Source organism: Vanessa cardui, chromosome 20 (assembly GCF_905220365.1).
Source record: "Vanessa cardui chromosome 20, ilVanCard2.1, whole genome shotgun sequence".
Lineage (NCBI taxonomy): Eukaryota > Metazoa > Arthropoda > Insecta > Lepidoptera > Nymphalidae > Vanessa > Vanessa cardui.
In genome coordinates this window covers 11,215,874-11,228,442 of record NC_061142.1, presented here as the reverse complement: position 1 = coordinate 11,228,442, position 12,569 = coordinate 11,215,874, and the positions used below count along the sequence as shown (strand labels likewise).

General features: G+C 31.9%; 1 protein-coding gene across 1 annotated transcript in view; it reads right to left on the bottom strand.

The window, feature by feature from the left end:
* The window catches only part of LOC124538649 (neurexin-1), a 188,542-nt gene that overhangs the window by 166,938 nt on the left and 9,035 nt on the right, over positions 1-12,569 (bottom strand). Inside the window, exons 2-3 of the mRNA XM_047115781.1 lie at positions 1,271-1,669; positions 390-523 (exon numbers count right to left, since the gene is read on the bottom strand). Coding sequence (XP_046971737.1) covers positions 390-523; positions 1,271-1,603 — 467 coding nt within the window. The 5' untranslated portion in view covers positions 1,604-1,669. The remainder of the gene's footprint in view (positions 1-389; positions 524-1,270; positions 1,670-12,569) is intronic.

Sequence of the window (12,569 nt, the reverse complement as noted above, 5' to 3'; positions counted from 1 at the left end):
TACGATTATTCCAAAATAAAATATATATTATTCACACATTTAATTTGCTACGTTTCATAAATACACAGACAAGTACATTATATTTGATACTATCTTACCTGTGTTTGTATACGAATAGACGTTCGGTTCAATGGTAAATAAATTGATAAGATGCATTTAAAGACTTACAAGGATTACTAAAAATACATATACGAGTCATTGCCATCCTTCATAATCAGAAACAGCATCTACCAATCCTAAGCAGGCCACAAATTTCAAAATTCAATTCTATAGTTTCATAAATCGACATCGACTTATATAAGAAACTATCAAGATGCAATTATAAAAATAAATAAGAACACTTTTAAAACATATGTATTTCTTATACTAAAGTAAAGTTAGGTACTCACGATGGTGGTATCCCGCCGACGAAGACATCGGAGTTGGTGTTGAATTTTCCAAATGCAAACTCCTTGCCTCGCGACGTTTTGCTCTGTATGATGCCGTCCACAGATAACGATGTGTGTTCATCACGCCGCGCCACCTAAGAAGAAATATTTTTTGATTATAATAAACAATGACTTCATTTAGTCATATACTGTCGAATAAAAATTGTTTGTGAGCTAATGTTCTAATGAGCTATGTACTCTAATTTTCACTAATTTTCTCTGAACAACTACGTGATAGTATCAGTATGAGACTATGACCAATCATAGCACAATTATCTGTATTTACCGTATTATTTTTTATTTGAATTGTCCTTAGGCCCTTCTTAATTTTTATAATCAACATTTATTGATAATTGATATTATAAGAACGAATTGACAATTCATAAAATTGGTCTAAAACCTCAAAATTATAATTTAAGTGATTACAGAAAAAAATGAGCCACAATTAGTATTATTTGTTCTTGTTTCAAACTAAATTGCTTTTTGTGGGTGATAATTTAAAGATGTCAGTAAAACGTTTTAAGGTCAATACAAAACAGTTGAAGATCTAGGACACTAAAAGTTAGTCTTCTGACTTAAAGTTTTGTTCTTTTTAAACATAGAATCATTTATCCTCACTACTAAAGAATATATGACCAACATATATCCTTAAACATTTATATATTCAGTCACAAAGACAACTTTTAAAATGTTAAAGAAAAAAAATATATTTGGAAGAAAAGTAGTCATAAAAATATCTCCCAAAAGGTACAGGTGCCTATTGAATATTAATGCAATCCCGACTTTAATATCAAAGAGTTCATAAAGCTGACACAAACGCTAAAATAAATTAGAGAACTCACCTGAACTTTGTGCCAGTGGCCATCGTTTAAATTGCTTCCCACCGTTATAATCTGTGCTCCACCGCCCAAATTATACCTCAACCTTAACGCACCATTCACTAATTTCAACTCAAAAAAGTCGTAAGTACCACCATCGTCCGTATACAAAAGTAAACCGTTCGGTACATCAGTTTTGAACTCAAGTTCCAACGTGCCGTTTAATCCGGCGTTCCATTTGCGGAATTGTGAGTATGGGTTCTGTTTGTCGAGGACGAACGCGAGATTCCTGTTCAGCGAGAGGGACAGGAGACAAAATAGTATGTAACGCATCGTTCTGACGTGTACCGCGGACATAGCTAGCGGCTTTACGTCACCAAGCGACGCCCGTGAGCGACCTTTTACGTCTCATTTCTTGGGTGCCTGAAACAAAATCATAACATTAATACTCCAAAAACACATTCGATTTCTATTAATCATTATAAAGGTACCAGGTATTCTATATATTTATTTTTTAATTTTAGTTCTTATATCTAGAATTATAATGGAAAAAAGTAAATCAAAAAAAAAAGTTTAATATTCTATAATAATGAAAGCTAAAAGCACTTGAACTTATGTCTTTGTAAACGTATTTTGAAAGAGTTCATTTGAGACCATTATTATTACATCGAACACACTCGTACATAAACTCACACACAGTCAATTTGAAACTGCTTCTTAAGTAAAATTGAAATATATTTCGAAATTTCATTCGAAGATATTTATTTTTGAACTTCACCAATTAATCATTGAGTGTACAAGTCGCGTAGCCACTTCACTAATTCAAAGAGATCATTGGCAGCAAATGTTCGTGCCATTAGCGCGTATTCAAGCAAAATTTTAAGAAGTCGAGATCTGACTTGTTCTATCAGTTGCCAACAAATGTTTCTTGGCAGAAGTGATTCTCAGGTAAAAGCCTCTTCAACGAACAAAACAACTGCCGATACGTACGAGAAACTAGGGCGGCATAGACCACGAGACTGAGGAATAGTCTCGTCTAACAGAGGACCAAAGTTCCAAGGAACTGTAGATAGGGGACAAAAGATGTTTGAACATTTTTAATACAAAAGCATATCTGTTATATACATATGAAAGATAACATGTACAGAAAGGATCTACTCGATGTTTTAAGGAGAAAAACGTTCGCAAACAAATTGCATCAGAAGAAGTTTATGCTGATAAGAATATACCAAAATGCAAAAATGTCTTCTGCGAAGCCGAATTTAACGAAGGGCCATAAGTGGTTTGCATTTGCAATATGCCAACCGTCACATATATTAAACTTCTGATGGAACAGTGCGGACGTTCAACTCGTTTATTAAAATAAGTCCAACTGTCGAGTAAAAATTCTGTTCAACTTTGTAAATATATGATAATTTTATCCACATTCGTATAAAATATGAGCGGCCATATTCCTATTCTATAAATCATTTTGTCTTGCAATAAACCATATAAGTTATACTATCCGATATTCCTCTAGAAATTCCAATTGTAAAATATATATCGAACTGTTCGATATATATTCGTTCTAACAGTCGAAGATAAATTCTTTCAAAAAGAAAAATATAGTAATCTCCCATCAACCCGCATCTTGGCATCGTGGAATAAGCTTCAAACATTCTTAAGAGAATTGGCAATTGGATAGACTGGGTTTGCTGATGATAATTTGTCATGAGCACTGTCATAGTGTCATAAATATTCCACCTAAATAGTTAGTACTCAGCCAAACTTGTACAAAGTTCTACAACAATTGAATTACATATGTACATATATACATATGAACCTAACACAATAAGGATTAAGGATTCAAATTTTTCGGTATTCATTGTGACAGAGGCATTATAGATGAAAATACAAAAGACCCTAAGTCTTCATGGATAACCTCGACTAGCCTCGACGATTTATATTAAAAGATTAATAATAATGTCTCTTATTAAGGACAGCTAACATTTCTTTTATGTCTTGGAGACATAAAAGAAATGTTAGATGTCCTTAAAAGATCCTTAATACAGGGTGACCTAGTTTGGGCTCCTGTCTCCCATACTTAATTGTCCTACTATTAATAGGCATTTAAACTGTAATGTCTGTAATGTGGGAAAGAATAAATTATTTTTAGTTTTAAAAAATAATGTTTCTTCTCTTTCGAGGGGGTTTAAACCTAAAACGTGGGCAACAGCCAAGCGTTAAGGAGTGTTTATATTAAAAACGTAGACGATGAAGCTTAAGATGATATAAATTTTCGGGTTATACTTCAGGTGTTAAGAATTATGGCTTTCTGGAGCATGTGGAGTATATATATGCTGGCACTTTCAAGGTGTTCAAACTCTTTGTTAGAGATTTATTATTATTATTGAAGATTAGAGCTTGTTATAAAATGACGACGAAACGAATCCTAGGAAACGAATCATCTTCTATCACATAAGTGGCCGATTTGTTATTTCCACTTAACATGTCACGACATTAATAACCTGATGAATATCAAACAAATGTTATAAATAAGAAATAAACTATGAATGTATGTATATTATCACATCACGAAAATACCATTGAGCCTCATAAAGTTAATAAATACGTAATAAATTTATATTTATTATATTCATATAATGGAACACGAATAAAGTTAGAGGGACATAAATTACAAAAACTTGCCAAGTTAATTACTCGACTAAAGATATAATATGTGTACGAGGACAATGAAAGAAGTTAAATCCATAATCCATACGACCGTGATTGTGATTATTTCACATTGTATTGAAACTAACATTTACTATGCGGGCTATCGAACGTTTTACAAATGTCAAAAAAATAAAACTAATTGCTCAATCAAAACTCAATAACAGTTCAACACAGTTTATTCAGCTCACTTATCTGCAACTGTTCATTATAAATCTACCAAGTTTCAGAGAACATTGCATACACTTCGTAAAATTTTGTAGTGAGAGATAAAACTGTAGGTAAAAGGAAGTTGGCACCGTTTCACTGCCTACTGAAAGTTTTTTACCGATCGTTCTTCGTCAATTTCACGTACAGATTTCACCCATTCAAAATAAGCGACGACTCGTATCTTTCGTTGGTTATTTGTATTTTAATTTCTTTTTGCAGAAATCTTTATGAATTGTTCAATCGTCTTATCGAGATATTTCGATTTCATAGTTTACTTTTGAAAGGTGTTCGTGAAATCTCGTCCATGGTTTAATATTAAACAAACTTGAAGGTAAAATTTTACAAACCCACCTGGGCAGATCATCCTCACATCATATATTGTACCGCAAAACATCAATATATAGTATTGTTGTGTTCTGATTAGAAGAATATGTAAGCTAGTGTAACTACAAGGGACATAATATCTTAGTTCCCAAGTATATTAGGAGTATGAAGAATAATTATATTATCTTACAGTTCTGTTAATGGGCACTGGTGACCATCCGATGGCCGATTAATTATCCAATCCACCAACGCTATATAAATATAACATAACATTGACTCCCTGTTAACTGTAAATAACTAGAAACTAAAATATGTATATGTATGTGGTATTTATTACATGAGAAATTACGGAAACTTAAATTATTATACATTTTATGTTGTGGAAAAATAGAAATATCAGTTTTAATGAACCTAGAACTTCAAACTATATTATGTCAAAGCGGGCTAGTCGAAATTAAAATACTAGGTACTCTATTATTGAAGTAAACTATTACACGATTTTATACGATACTTAATGTACAATTACGAGTGGTTTGGACAATAGATTCAGCCGAGAAGAACTAGCAAAATAATTCAGTACTGATTATTTTTTTCACACTTTATTCGTAATTTAAAGGAAATAAAAAAACCTCATACAAATAAAGTGAACAAACTTAAATCCAATTGTCATTAAAACAAAATACAATACATCCACATTCTATGTTAAAAATGCTTAGTATTAAGAATAAATTATCCATAATAAACCCTTGTTTTAGGTCAGGGGTTAGTTCAGAGGAATTAATTAACAAAATCAAAAATCTTTATTCGAGTGGGCTCTTAGAAGCTCTTAAATCATTAATCACAATGTTATTATTCGCGCTGGCTTCTTATAATGTTAAGTTTTATAAAATATTTTGTTTATTTTACATAATAGTTGTTTAAACATTAGTGGAAATTATTAGTTAATTGAAATAATTTTATAAGTAATCAGTTGGAAATTATTATATTTATATATTGATTATATTTATATATCTTTAAATCTATCTATACAAAGTTGGAGATATTGTACATGAAGTTTTTTTTACGGACTAATCTATGTATTTAGTATGTAATATGTATGTAATATCATCTACATATATTGGCAAATATATGTAGATAAAGAAAGATATTTAATATTATATTTATTCCATACTTCAGTTTATACATTTCTAAAACCCTGTTACTATGTGGAATTTTATGCCCGAAGGTTGTCTAGAAAATATCGCAATTTAGCAATGAGTTCACCATAATACATCTCCCCTAATTTCTTTTACTTTATTTACAGTAATAAAGAATGTATGAATTTAAGGTTTTAATCTTATTGGCTAACGCTCCGAATAAAAATCCTTTCTAGGTATTTATTGAGACAGATTATCTACATATAATTTATACTAATATTACAACCGCGATTGTAACTCTGTTTGTTGCTCCCTTCACTTGGTATCTGGTATAATCCTTGAACTCCAATGTTACTTTTTTGGTCCTGACACCTCACGATCAGCCGCTGTAACGACAGTAATCTATATTTGTTTAATCTATTCAGTTTGTGATCGCTAACCGCTAAGTTTAAGATTGGAAGTTCCAACTAAATTGGACGAACGATAAAAGAATGCATTTATTATACCAACAAAAATAAAAACCATTTTGTATAGATACGACTATGCCATGTAGATATGGTAAATGGAAAGAAAGGAAAGCTGAAGCGCCAAAATGGTACTTTTAGGAAATTAAATTTAAAGTAAAAACTTTAAGCGTAACATTAAAAATTCTGGTATCGTTTTGGCACTTAAGCTTTTTTTCCTTTCCACTGAAATCATATTGAAACAAACAATCGGCTAATAGCAAATCGATTTCGGTCACGTAGGAGACTCAAAGGAAACAAATACAACAGGGAAGAGTTCAAGCGCAGAAACAACGGCATTAATTGCTTTCCGAGGCATGAGATTGTTAACACAGCTGATTTCCAGAATTCGGGTTGCTAGGGCGATTTGACAGAGAAATCACATAAAAATTATTGGGCCTACCTGGAGTACAGACTCTACGATCACGAGCGTGAAATGTCAGAATCTGATAAGCGACATTTATAAATTATAAATATTGGACAACATCACATACATTACTCTGATCCCAATTTAAGTAGCTAACGCACTTGTGTTTTGGAAAATCAGAAGTAACGACAGTACCACACGTTTATTGGGATCTGTGACAAACGAGAGTCTTGAAATTAAAAAATGGTATAAACGTCTTAAAATATAGTATCTTTACGTGTGTGTGAGTACGTGTGTATAGGATGAAAAATTGAGATGTGTGAGTACGTACGCTTTATCATACAATTTGTCACAAAATACAGAAAATGTAACGATATCTCTATAGAAATTGAATCGCAAACGATCGGAGCAAGTATCCGTAACGGATGGGCTATTTTTTGCGCACTATCGCGAAATGTGTTCGTTTCTCACGGTCGAACATAAAGGGGCCCGTAGATACAAGCTGAAAGAATCAATGGCCTGGAAGTAACTTGAAGACGGTTTTATCGCAACCAAGTTATGCAATTTAGGTAACGTTCTTATGATCAAAAAATATTGAAGATAAAATATTTAAAAAAAATTGGTAAAACCTTCCTAAATACTATATAATAACATTAATAGTAATTTAAAAACAGTATCAGCTAACAAGCTACATTCAGGTGAGAACGTGTTTATAAATATAATTGAGATTTTCATAGATAATCTTTGTGTTTTTTAGAATAACAGCGAATATACAGATTAAAAAATTAATACAATTTCTAACAGTCTTTTAGTTGTCGTTGCGTTATAATCGTTTATTAAACCAAGGTGATCAATATTAGCTCTTAGTAAGCCATTTTAAAAATAGAACACTACTTAAAAAACTATTTTTAAGGACTTTCGTCTCCTTGATTTATAAAAAAAAAACGGTTTTATAGTTTTTTTGCGACATAATATATTTATTTCGGTCGATGCATTGGCGATGTAAGGGTGGGAAAAATTACTCACAATGTGGCCGTCTATGGTCAGTCGTGACACTTACTGTCAGGCGGCCCAATCGCCAGTAAGCTTACAATCAAATTTCAAGTGACTCGAAATACACAACTTCACACCTTATCTTATTTTACAATGTTTATTTTATTTGCGAGTATAATAGAAGTGTTGAAAAAAAGAATATTACATTTATTATAATTTTATAATGGTTAAGTACATTATTATTATTTTATAGTGATAAATTATTTACATGCATTTAGAAACTATTTTTAACGACGCCATAGCAATGAGGTTCTACACCTCGTAGAACCTTTACGCGTCTTTTTTGTATATATAACTGTTCTTATACTTGAAATCTTAATTAAATTACAAATACCTACTAAAAACAGTTTTTTTTGTTGTTAATTTATGCTTATTGAGTATTCGAAAACTACTAGTTCTCTATGGATGATTTAACTTTATTTATTTATCATCATGCAATCTGAATATTTTATGAGATCTTTTTGAAAATCACAGGAACAGGATTGTGGATTATCTGAACAGGCCTTTGTCCATCATAAAGATAGTTATAGAATAATATTATTTTTTATTCACGGTAAAATAATACAGACGGGTACCTCGTTTGTACGACTTCGTTAAAACTAAGAAAAAACTACAAGTTGAGTTTCTTTAAAACCTTTTCTCAAGATTTGTTTGCGTCATCCCTGGAAAAAGACGACGAATAAAATCTCTAGGGAGAAGATCTTCATAAAACTAAAGCTAAAGATTTAAAAGATTAAATTCAAAGCTTATCATTAAAATAAATCAATCGTTTAAGATATTTATCTGCAGTGGTGCATATGATACGATAAAAAATGTATTAATTAAAAATAAGGAAAGTTCGTTATATTTGTAATCTGTATACTATAAAAAGCGAAAAAAGAGTGTTACTGATTGATCACCAAATTTCAGAATATAGACACCTACAAACTTGAAATTTTGCGGTAAAACGGTTGTTGGATGTTTGTGTTTTATAAATATTGCGTGGGTAAAGCCGCAGGTTTGGCTAGTAGGTATATATGTCAGTAAATTTTAAACTCGTCTGTGTTGGAGTGAATCTTAATGGAAAATTGCGAATTTAAGTCTGGACAAACGAATTTCTAAAGATAGTCAATAGTAAACACGTTATTTTCAATTTAAATGACAGACAGTATTATTACCCGTCAAATAAGCCTCATTTTATCGCAGAGTAACCTTAACTTTTACTGATATCATGTTTTTTGTAGACATGTAGAGAAGTTTTTAAAAAAAAACAAAATGGCTGCCATTTATCGTGGTGCCTAATTTGTGCTGTATTTGTATATTAAAATAGTTGTTTTATAAGTATCTTGAATATCGCAAGTTCGTAGCACGACACACGGTTTATATGTAATGTAAAAAGCAAAACATTATCGAACATACATATAAACGTACAATAAGTATATGCAATAAATACTCGTTTAATATTACAAGATAAGCTCTACATATTTTTTACACAGGAGTAACTCGGCGATTACCGTGAAATACCGTGACGTGCCCAGAATTACGGCATCCCCAATCGCTAATTAAACCATTTCAAATATTTAAGACACCGTATTTAATTTATCTTCGCAAGCGAAAAGACATTATTGCCTAAATTGGATTAGGAAATTTCTTGTCTGTTCTTCTCCGTAGAATTCACATTCTTAACGTGTCCTAGTTTCACTTGTAAATTGCTAAATGTTAAAGTTACCATCGCTTCGGAATAAATATTCTAACAGGACGAACTGGCAAGAAACTTGAAAAATCAACATTAAAAATTCTGACACAATGCAGGCAAAGGCTGCGACTGGACATGCTAAAAACAATTATATTTTCAATCCTGATCAACATTTAAAAAAAAACGTACTAATAATTTTGACAAATAAATTATATAAAAGGCTGGCTAATCAACTAATCAACCATTATGTAAAGATCAATCAGGCAACCTAGATTAAATGTAATGAAATTAATTCATATTTTTATTAATAGCAATACAGTAAAGTCGTTCTATTAAAAGCATTTCAACATGAAAGCGGGGATAGAAGAGGCAGCGCTCACTGTATGTAAAAAGTAATTCTTCCATTTCATTTCCCTTTGAGATGAACACGGCATTTCAAAACAAACAAATCGTCTAATCTCGTTCGTAATTAATCAGGATAAAACAAACCATTGGATTTTCACACAAGCTCTTTGTTCCTTTAGGATTTCATTTTTTTTTTATAAATAAAACAGAAGCAAACAACCTTTTTACGTAATTATTATGTAAGGTAAGTATGTATGTGTCGATATTTAAATAGATTTTGTCGTAATTTATTATTTTTTGTATTCATTAAAATCTACGTTCAGACTGATACTGACGCTTAACAACAAATGAAATTTTGACAGTTTTTTCGGACTGTAGAGACCGTAGGAGAGTTACTATAGAAGCTTAATTATATGTGTGTTGGTATATTTCTTCACCCGTGTAGATCCTAAGCTACGTGTGCGTATAGTTTAACAAATGAAGCGTTAGAATCCCGACGAATATTAGAGACTTTGTGATGTAAAGTTAATTCCAATATGGCGGTTATAAATTGAACGATACGACTGACATGAAAAAAACGTGTATTTACTTTAAAAAAAAATTAATTATCGTCGTTACAAAGTATAAAACAGTCGCTTACCGTTCTGTCCCTATGTTAAATTAATCTTTATCCAATTAAGTACATTAAATGAATACTTACCTAGATGGATATGGTAATTTACAGTAAGTAATTTAAATGAATATTTTCGAAGATATTACAGATTTAAAACGCAAGCATATATCGTTTTGTTTTGTCTAATGGCTGATAACCTGCAAAACGTCGCATTCTGTAGAATAGTTAGTATAGAATCCGGGGAGGGTCGTTAATACTATCATTATGTTTCTGTGAGAAATTAAATGATACAAAAACGAACTGGATTGGATGCAAAAGACGAACCACGAATATTGATTTGTAATGTTATTATTGCTGCTTGTTGGAGTTTTGTCTTTGATTATTTATATCTCTAAATAGACTCTCAAAGCTAGGAAGGCTTGGCCAACAGTTGGTCACCAACTAAATGCTCATTAGAGAAGTAGGATGACGTTGGGCCAGTGTCGAGCATGGCACGCTTATGTACGTATCAATGTTTTCTTTAAAATAATCGCAATTGAGTAAACGGACTCTTAAAATCTACAACCTTCTCGTTTCAAATTTAAAAAAAACGATGTTAATAGAAAGAAACAGCTCGTCAATTTACCACTGCTGGGCTAAGGCCTCCTCTTCCATTAAGAGGAGAGGGTTTGGAACTTATTCCACCACGCTGTTCCGATGCGTGTTGGTGGAACGCACATGTGACAGAATTTCGATGAAATTAGACACACGCAGGTTTCTTACAATGTTTTCACCACCAAGGATGAGATGAATTATAAACACAAATTAAGCACATATATATGGTGCTTGCCTAGATTTTAACCTGCAATCATCGGTTAAGATGCATGCGTTCTAACCACTGGGCCATATCAGCTCTCAATGTTATTATAGATTTTGTAAAAACATATATTAATGAAATTTATAAAAAAAACATGCAGTTATTATAGTTTCCAAAAGTATAGAACAAATTGATATTTTAAAAAAAACGGTACGAATCTCTCGCATTTGTAAAAAAAATATTGACAACAAAATGAAAGTGAATCATTATTCGTGCTTAAATTTATTTACTATAAAAAAATGTACCATAGAACAAACACTTAGAAATATCATCGTTGTTTGTTCACCTTAAATATTTTTTTTATTCATTTGAATACAATACAGTAATGAACTATATAATTTTACAAAAAAAATTATAACGAATTGTATATGTATAGAAGACTAATATTTATGGAAACCCATGAATATTTAATGCCTGTCATTTTGGTGTTAATACACCCTTAATAAATGATTAATTTTTTGCTCACTTTTTCTACCTTAATTTTAGGAATATCTACATTTTAAATAAATTAATTAATTAAAAATTGGCCAACATCACATACATTACTCTGATCCCAAGGTAAGTAACTAAAGTAATTGTTTTATGAAAATCAGAAGTAACGACGGTGCCACAAGCACCCAACTTTTTCTACATCGACGCGGCTGGGACCTCGGTGTGGTGTACCCATAAAAAACGGTGTACACATTCGACCACGGAGGTGATCTTCATACAACTTGTGTGCATAGCTTTACTGTTCTATGAAAAAATGATTCAACAAATGTGTAGATCACATGCCAGACACATGCCCTTTCCACCTGGCTCTCTGTTCTAAGGTCATGCAGAATTGCAGCCGCAACGTTAAGCGCAGATACCGCTCGTTCCTCTAGAGGAATGCTATTCGTGATTGTTCCGCGAATAATTCCCACCCTCCCATTGTACAGACAATACACCCTTTTTAGTCGTTCAATGGAAGAAATTATAAAAATAGTCTATGCATTGTAGTTCATTGCGACCTCTCCAACAACAACAGAAATAATTCTCGTATTGATTAATCACTATAATGTTTTTAACCGATTTCGAAAAAAGAGGTTATCGATTTGGTTTTATATTTGTCAGAACTCGGTCATTTATGAAACCGTAACGGATTTGGAAAAATATGTTTTTGGGATATGACGGTTGGTCTCGTTTAAAAATACTGCCTCCCAAAAATCAAGATATTAAAGCGGGCTCGTAAAAGCACTTTTGAATCGTCACGTTACAGTGATGAATTAAGTCCTCTAGGGTAAATAATATTTACATGGGCTCGAATTTTATTTTATTTAAAATGTGTCAATAGCTCACTGGTTTATGGATCGCCTAGCGATCTAAAAAATCGCTTACTTCTGACCCCTTGAACTAATGTCGACCCTTATCCTTACACAAGGTAACCCCTAATAAGCTTAAATGAAAGGATTATTAGGAATATTGGTAATTCCACATATAACATTTTTTTTCCTTCATTAATTTTCATAATTAATTCTACTTCTCGATCACAGTGCCACTTACTGAAC